Here is an 8,893-nt window from a genome sequence, read left to right on the forward strand (position 1 = left end):
GGGACCCTCTGTGGAGTGCAGGCTCACACGGGGCACGCAGTGTTCATGCGTGTCACTCCCAGTGTGACAGGCGGGCGCGGTCACTTGCCTGCAGAGCCTCGTGGAGGTTGCCATTGTAGTCTATGATCTCGGTGGCGCCTTGGTCTCCTTTGTGTCCAGGGGGCCCCTAGGACAGAACCAGCCAAGGGAGAGGCGTGGGGTTAGCCGGGTACAGCGCACAGCGCAGGACGGACACAGCTGCTCACCGCTGCTCACCGCTGCCGGCCTCCCTCTCTGCCCAGCCCCCCGGCACGCTAGAATACACATGTCCGAATTCTGCCCTTGTCCCCAGGGGAGCAAACCATTGCTAACTTCCTGTCTGGGATGGACTAAGATCAGAAAAGTGGTTTATAAAAAGAGGTATGATAGAGTGTCTGAAATTATTTTCTGAAAATTGTAAATACAGGCTAAGCTGATGTGACTTATACAATGTTACTGGCTTTGCCCATATTTATGAAAGCAACCCTAACCTCTTCCCCATGTGCACCCCAGGGCTTGCTCCCCACTCTTGAAGAAGACAGCCTCGTTCAGTCTGTAATGCTTGGCTTTCTCAGCCAGAACAGAATCCCATAGAAATTAAACCAAATAAGGAACAAAAAAGAATACAAGTACACATCGGACTTCTACCCACTGATTAGATGTGCCGCTTAATTTCCATTCGTCATGTCCCAATTCCCTGCCTTAAAAAGGGCTCCGAGCGTATGGCTTATTGCTGTCTTTGTAACTGGGTTAATTGGAAATGGAGGCTCCTGGAGCTGGGATGGCTATGGGGTGCTATTGCTCACTTAGCAGAGGGAGCGCAGGCAGGAAACGTGCTCAGACCTTCTTCTCGAGGAAGCCCATTTAACGGGTCGGAATCACCCTACTCACTGTCTTGGTGATTACAATAAAAATAAAGAGGGCCAGCAGGTGCAAGGTGGTTAAGGCGGCTGGATCCCATGTGGCCGACTGCACGGTTTGAGGCCCAGGCCCAGTGGCTTAGAGAACATGCCAAATGCATGTGTGTGCATGGAAAGGAATTGTGGTATGACCATTACCCCGGGGTGCTTTCTCGCTTTCCATCTCTCTTTCTCTGTCCCTTTCTGGTAAGCACATGTGTCCTTTAGCAAACTATGAACTAGATAGACAGACAGACAGACAGACGGACAGATAGGAGAGGTCAGAACAACGCCGGAGTCTGCCTCCAGGGCTATGGGTGTTACGGTCACTCTGGGTGTCCGAGAAAAGCCACGGAAACATTAGGTCAGACAGGCTGTGGGGCAAATGCTCAGCTGTGGGCACACTCACCCTCGGGCCCAGAGCTCCCGGGTCCCCTTTGTCTCCACGGTCACCCTTTTCCCAATGAAAGAAGAAAACATAATTAGAAGTGGGGCCAACAACATCTAGAAATATGTCACATCTAAGGACTTATGGATAACCTGTAGCAGCACCGTTAACGGGAGCTTCTGAAGTGAAGACCACCACCACCACCAAAGTGGCAAGTTCTTTATCTTCCTTTTTCTCTCTTTCTCTTTTTCCTTTCTTTTCATTTCTTTCTGATGCAACTTGAAGGGAATTGAAATTCTCTATCTGCTAGTAGCACCTCGGATCCACACTACATAGGATTACCCTCTCACTAGATGGGCACTGCAGAAGCCAATCGAGGGCTTCTGCAACTCCCAGTTAGCGGTGACCGTGCAGGTGGAGCCATGTTCTTCTTGTATTTGAAAAGAGTTGGGGCAAAGAGGAGAAGGGCCAAGCCACCGCGTGGTCTGTCCTCTGAGAAGACAGGCACAGAGGCACAGATAACCAGGACAAGGAGGGCAGGGGAGCCCCCTGCGGCAGCCAGCCTCCCTCGGGGATGGGGTCTCGGGAAGATCTATCTGTTGATATAGATGGTTTAACATCTGGTCGGTGCTGGAGTGGACAGCGTCCAGCTGACCAGGGCCGGCCAAGCCCAGCTCCGCTCCAATGCGATTTGTGTGTAGTGTCTTATTTGCAGAGACCCGGAAATAGTCTCAGCGCCCAGAACCCTCAGAGTCTACCTTGAGACTTTGAGGGAGATGTGAACTTGTGTAGACGTGAAGTTTCTAAAACAGTTTTTGATTTGTAAAATCCTTTTCTTGTATGAAATTCGAAACATTTGTATGTCTTTCTACAGACTCCTGTAAACTGGGTAAGGACCAATGAAGCTAAGCGGGAAAAAGGTTATACTTTCTGTCTACAGTATACTAGTAACAATGACTGTAACAGTGAAACTCTGAGCAGTGGGAAAGAATCGGGTTAGAGCCCTCTTTGTCATTTGTACCCATTCCCACGCTGTCCGCTAACAGGGTTTAAATAGCACGGCCCCCTCCTGGTTCACATGCGATTGCAGATAGTGTAAGAAACGCGAGAAAGGGAAGGATTTCAGCTAGTGGTGAAATTTTAATGCAATGACAGGAGTTAACTAACTGAAAAGCAAAGTGTAAGTTGAACATTTATCACGAAGATAGCCAGAGAATGAATAAGATTATATAATACATAATTTACATTAACTGAAATATTGCATTTTTTTCCAAAGAAGCTATCCTGTAAAACAAAATACAACTTTTCTTAAAGCATAGTTGGGGGGTCAGAAGGTGGTGTGATGGTTAAGGCACTGGATTCCCACATGGCCAATCGTGGTTCAAGTCCCAGACTCGGTGGCTTGAAAATCACACCAGGTGTATGTGTGTGGATGCCCAAAATCCCAGGAGGAAAAGAGGAGAAGGAATTATGGTGTGGCTATTCTCCCTGGGAGGTGGTTTCTCAATTTCTCTCTGTCTCTCTCTGGTGAACACATGCCTTATAGAAAAAAAAATAAAAACAAACCCACAAAACAAAAAAAGCATAGTTAGAAAAACAAGAATACATAAAAACAAGATGAAACAAACCAATTGTTTGAGATTCTATCATAGTGACGATGATGAATTATTTCAATCCCTGGGACCAGCAGATGGTTTAATAGCTATATCACTGGACTCCTGCAGGTCCTGGACCCAGTGGCTTAAACTCACACCAGGCATGTGTGTGTGTGTGCCCAAAATCCCAAGAGGAGAATGGAGGTGAAGGGACTGCAGCATGGCCATCCCCTCATAGTGAGTGCATGTGCCCTATATCAAAAATCTCTCTTAGAAAAATGTTTCCATCCCTACATGTGAGGGAGTTTCATCTAAAACAGCAGTCCCCAACCTTCTCGGCACCAGAAACTGGTTTTGTGGAAGACAATTTTTCCATGGACCGGGGTAGAATGGGTGGGTGGTGGTTGCAGGATCATTCAAACATTGCATCGACAGTGCATGTGCTTCTGTGACGATCCCATCGTGCTGTGTAGTGAAATGATCACACAGCTCACCGTAGTGCAGTGTTTGCAGGCACTCCCCACTGCCGGCGTCACTGCCTCAGCTCCTCCTCAGATCCCTGGCATTCCGGCTCAGGAGGAATGTACCCTGATCCCTGTGTGTGTGTGTGTGTGTGTGTGTGTGTGTGTGCATTCACAGCAGGGTTGGGCTCCTAAGAAGCTCTAGAGCTGCCCTGATCTGATGGAGGCGGAGCTCGGGCGGTGACGTGTGCTAGGGGGATCGGCTGCGAACACAGGAAGTTCCGCTGGCTCATCTGCTGCTCGCCTCCAGCCAGCAGCCCGGCTCCTACCAGGTCACAGACCAGAACCGGTCCTGGCCCAAGGGTTGGAACTGCTCCTCTAAAAGATGATCCTTTTGGAAAAGGCCACCGGCACCGTCTGAAAGGTTTCATGCTACATTGAAATGGTTACCCAGTTACTGACCTTTGACCCCTTCGGGCCTCTAGTTCCTGATTCACCTTGCTTCCCCTATTACCGGAGAATTGGGAGATGAAAGAGAGAAAACGACAGAGGAGATCAGAACAGGAAAAGGAAATTAGCAGTAATTCGGAATAATGAAAAATGGAAACCCGTTATTCTAGCTGTCTCACCATGGATTCTATACAATGTCGGCTACTGTGACACTAAGCCTAAGTACTGTCACCACGGCATTAGTGCCTTTTCTGGCCTCCCAGCCAATGCAAGTCCCCTGTTATTCTGAAGACTGGCCTCCCATCAGTGGGTGGGAAGAGTCCAGTGAACAATCTTAGTCTCAGAGCATTTGCATAAATTCCCTTTTCATCAATGAGTAAATCGTCTCCACGTCTCCACAATGGGTGATTAAAATAAAGTGCCACCACGTTCATTTGCAGGGAGTTTATATGAATAAAGCTCGAGCAGTCAAATAAATCCTCAGCTCTAATATTTTCGAGGCATTACACACCATCAAGTTACCATAGAAACGAACGCAGCCCTCATCAACAGGGGTTTTTCTTAATCATGCACAGTGAGCGCACGTTAGCACACGCCAAGTGGTAGCATGGCCTCACGACGTCTTGCTCACGTGCTATTTGGACATGTTATTAAACCTGTTCATAGAACAGAACAGCATACACAGGGAACTCCTTCACCGATCGGTTCTTTTCAAGAGATTTTGGTATGCATTTTGATAAACAGTGAGCTGGGCTGTTTTAATATTCGTTGACGGGTTTTTAGTTTTGTGTCCTGAAGCTAGTGGAACACACTTCCAAACTGAGGAACGTTCTTTCCAATGTAAAAACAACTGACCTTTGGTCCGGGGGCTCCGGGTTCCCCTCGCTCACCTCTTCCAGGAGGCCCTGCCTCCCCACGTTCTCCCTGTAACAGAATGCAAAACAGGTGAATGGCACCCTCGTCCCCAGGCTGGCCCCTGAAGGGTGATAAATGAATTGACTAAAATCAAAGGTACAGTATTTCGTGTTTCAATATCTTACTTTAGGAATGATGGAAGACTTCTAAAACAGTAGCTATGAGCTTCTTTTAGGAAAAAAAAAAAGAAAAAAAAAAACACCTTCAAATATTGGCTATCTGGGACCAGCAGACTGCATAATGGTTACGTCACTGGACTCCCATGTAGTTGACCACGGTTCAAGTCCCAGACTCAGAGGCTTGAAACTCATGCTGGGCTCATGTGCATGCGTGCCCAAAGTCCTGAGAGGAGAATGGAGGGGAAGGGATTGCGGTGTGGCCATCCCTCTTGGGGGTGATTTCTCGCTTTCCGTCTCTCTGTCTCTCCAGTGAGTGCACGTGCCCTATAGCAGAAATCTCTCTCTCTCAGTGATCTGTGGCTTACTACGGGGTGGAGGCACATAGACGCCCCTGGTCACAGTGCCCGATGGGGCGGGGCAGGCTCTGGAGTTGCATTATTCATTTGTGTACTTCTCCCCCCGCCCCCCCCAGCCACCTGGGATGTGAGCCTCAGGAGCGTGGAGACTGCTCTGTTGCTCTTACTCCCTCCCCATTCTCAAATTCGGCGACAGATCTGGCAGAAGGTCTGCTGACGGGTGACTAAGTGCTCACAGTCCACGCTACAACACTCTGACTGCAGCCCCGTTTCTTCAGGACCCCCTTCCACGGGAGCACGGAGGCCCTCCACGCTTGGTCACCAGGACCCCTCCTCGCTGTGCTGGGACTGAAAATGTGACCTCCTGTGTTCCGCACCCGATTGAGTGGCACGGACCCAGGCTGCCTGCCCAGCCAGGGAGTCTCAGGGCTGACGCTGTGCGGGCTCCGAGCCCCCGTGGACACAGGCCGCCCAGCCGACAGCCCGAGGCACTGTCCGTGGAGTGGACTTCCTACCTGTGCTCCCTGCTGGGAGCACGCCAACGAGCGCAGTGCTGTCTTTAATGTTATGGGGCTCAGGGCAGCGTCTTGTGTTTAAGTGTTGGCCCGTAAAATCACGCAGTGCTCTTCGCCCCTGCCGTGGATGCTGACTTTATTGCTCTGCGTGGACCATGTTTTGGAACTGCGGAACTGTTCAGAGTCGTAACTGAAGAGAAGGTGTTGAGGCATGCGCCCTGCCTCACCGCCTGTTTTTCTTCTTGTTTTGAACAGTAAGTCCCGAAGCAGCCACATGCCCGTCTGGTCAGGGCTAGCGTTCCGTCCTGGACCTGACGGTGCGCACCGGGCTTCTCAGCACGGCAGGGCGGAGGGTCCCGGCACCACCACACAGCAACACCTTCCGTGTGGCCATCACAGCCTGCAGCACTGCCAGGCGACGGGACTCTCCGGTCTGTCGCTGACTGAGATGTTGCCCCGTGGCGAGGCCTGTAACTGGAGGGGTGACGGGAAGGGAGCCTCAGTGGCCACGCCGCTCCTCTCTCCCCAACGTCGCTCTCAGAAGGCCTGGCCTTCGCAGGTCTGGTCGCACCTGCTCTGCCCGGCAGGCTCAGCTCTCCCTGGGCCTGTGCCTCGCATCTGCGGGCAGGGTGCCCTCCTGCTCACCTGACTCTGGGGTTACGAGTGGAATACAGACGTCCGTGCTCGAATTCGCAGGCACGTTCACGACGCCCCTGGTCTCATTGCAGAAAGGCATTTGGGGTGTGATTCTGTTTAGGCTCAAACAGGCATTTCCCATATTCTGCTAGTAAGCCTGCCGGCTCATTATGTGAGTAAGAAACTTCTTAGGAAACAGCTATTTTGCACACTTTGAGCAAGTCTGCCCCAGGCCATCTGGTGTGCGCTTAGTAGGGAGTTCTCCCGCAGCCACAGCGGGGCACTGGGCCTCCCGCAGAACCCAGGAACGGACTTCCCTAATGCCTGGAAACCATCCCTGGCTTATTTCTGGGAATGCAAGATACATCGAGGCCAGACTGCCAGGGCTCAAACACACAGGACTGAAGTTTGCTGCAACGTTGCCCCTTTGATTCACGAGCCTGTCACAAGTAAAGCCCCCTCAGAACCGAGCCTTCCTGCGCTTCCTGGGCACGCACAAACGACCCCATGCCCCTGAGTCCACAGCCATTTCTTCCCTGCCCCCCCCCCAGCATGAATTGTGTGTTTAGGGCCTGCTGAGGTTGCTGAACAGAAGACCACGAAACGGTTTTCATTACAGGCTCATCCTGCAGTTACTCGGGGTGGCCTCCGGGATGAGGCTCTTGGGCCTGCAGGACTTGGCCCTCACTGTGCAGCCTCTGCAGTGCGTGTGTGCGTGTGTGTGTGGGGGGCAATGCTAACGTGTGACTTACACGCGTGCCCTAAAAGCAGTGACGACTGGCCGGAGTTAACGATCTCTCGCTCCTCCTCAGAATTTCCCACTTTTCCGTAGGGCCACGCCCAAACCCCCCCCTGCCCCGGAGCCCCCAGCCATTTCTTCCCTGCCCCCCCCCCAGCATGAATTGTGTGTTTAGGGCCTGCTGAGGTTGCTGAACAGAAGACCACGAAACGGTTTTCATTACAGGCTCATCCTGCAGTTACTCGGGGTGGCCTCCGGGATGAGGCTCTTGGGCCTGCAGGACTTGGCCCTCACTGTGCAGCCTCTGCAGTGCGTGTGTGCGTGTGTGTGTGGGGGGCAATGCTAACGTGTGACTTACACGCGTGCCCTAAAAGCAGTGACGACTGGCCGGAGTTAACGATCTCTCGCTCCTCCTCAGAATTTCCCACTTTTCCGTAGGGCCACGAGGTTACGGCATCGTGTCAGTGTAGGAGCAACTTGGGGACAACCAGGAAAACTGACGTCCCCGTCCTGCCATGGCCTCGCCCAGGGCTTTTGGCAACTCCCTGTTTACTACGGAGTCCTGCTCGCAGGCCAGGAGTGGGCCCGGCTGCCCCTGTTCTCTCGGGTAGCGATACCCCCCACTTTTTTTCAAATAGGTGGCTAAAACACACCACACGGAAGAGCACACGGACAGGGAGCGGGGAGACGCCACTTACCTTTGTCCCTGGGAGCCCCGGTAAGCCTGGCTCCCCCTGCGGACCGATGAAGCCGGGCTCGCCCTGTAAGAAACGGTAACACGAGGTCACGCGTCACGCAAGGGGGGACGCGCGTCTCAGCCCTGCCTGGGTCTCCGCCGCTGGGTCGCTCGCAGCTCTCCTGCCGAGATCCGGCCACTGACTCCAGCGCCAGTCAGAACTGGAGGTGCTCGAAGCCTGGAGGAGTTTAGAGAGAAACCGCCCGAGAAGTCAGATAAATGCTGCCATCTCCCTGCAGGCCTGACCCGAGGCCTGCTCCGGCTTGCCGCGGTCGTGGGTATGGTGCACGGGGTCCTTCGTGCAGGAAGGCTCAGTTCTGAGGGAGGACCAGTGCCCACGGCCTCCGCGGCCGCTCCAGTGCTCGGGGCTCGGGGCTCGGGGCTCTCCTCCCTGGGCGCTGGATCGACTGCCTCCCAAACAGGGCGGACGAGCTGGGATCTCGCTCCTGGGCCTCCACTGCAGAGCTCGGGGCCCCTCCTCGCTCTCCCTCTCACGCCTCTGCCACGGGGAGCTTGTGCTGTCAGTGCTCCCCCGCGAGGACGGAGGCCCGACCACGGCCACAGCGTGAGTGTGTGAGTGTCTGTGAGACTGCAGCTGGTGACGGCTTCGCTGCAGCCCCACGGGGACCCTGAGCCAGAGCCCCCTGCAGTGCCGGCACTGAATCCTTCCCTCAGAAAGTGGGTGGCTAAGGCCTGTGTCCTGAGCCGCTCAGCTCAGGGTGCTGTGGTGGACAGCAGTGGACAACTGACGGAGTGGACGTGGCCAGGGGCGAGATCTGGGGATGCTCGGCGTGACGGGAACAACGCGCCGGCCCTCTCCAGAACCTGCCTGGACTGCCTGGGGAAACCCGGCTGCCGGGAACAGCAAAGACATTTGGGCCTGCTCCCCATTCCTGCCCTGACTCTCGGAGGTTCTGAGCGACCGGAGTGCCGAGGAGCATCTGCTGTTATCCACGGCCAGCGCTTCCACCCTTTCCCGAGTTCCAGTTCCGGGCCCAGGAGCCTCAGCATGGAAGCGGCTGCCAGAGGGTGGCCCGTGCTGCGCGGCTGACTCCCGCTCCCACCA

General features: G+C 53.7%; 1 protein-coding gene across 1 annotated transcript in view; it reads right to left on the reverse strand.

The window, feature by feature from the left end:
* Positions 1 to 8,893, reverse strand: part of LOC102488773 (collagen alpha-1(XXV) chain) — a 307,254-nt gene continuing 298,361 nt past the window's right edge. The window contains exons 19-23 of the mRNA XM_027765823.1: positions 7,790 to 7,852; positions 4,667 to 4,735; positions 3,824 to 3,868; positions 1,327 to 1,371; positions 1 to 166 (exon numbers count right to left, since the gene is read on the reverse strand). Of these exons, the coding sequence (XP_027621624.1) occupies positions 53 to 166; positions 1,327 to 1,371; positions 3,824 to 3,868; positions 4,667 to 4,735; positions 7,790 to 7,852 (336 nt within the window). The 3' untranslated portion in view covers positions 1 to 52. The remainder of the gene's footprint in view (positions 167 to 1,326; positions 1,372 to 3,823; positions 3,869 to 4,666; positions 4,736 to 7,789; positions 7,853 to 8,893) is intronic.

The sequence above is a fragment of the Tupaia chinensis genome, unplaced genomic scaffold (assembly GCF_000334495.1).
Source record: "Tupaia chinensis unplaced genomic scaffold, TupChi_1.0 Scaffold139767_1, whole genome shotgun sequence".
In the NCBI taxonomy this organism is placed as follows: domain Eukaryota; kingdom Metazoa; phylum Chordata; class Mammalia; order Scandentia; family Tupaiidae; genus Tupaia; species Tupaia belangeri.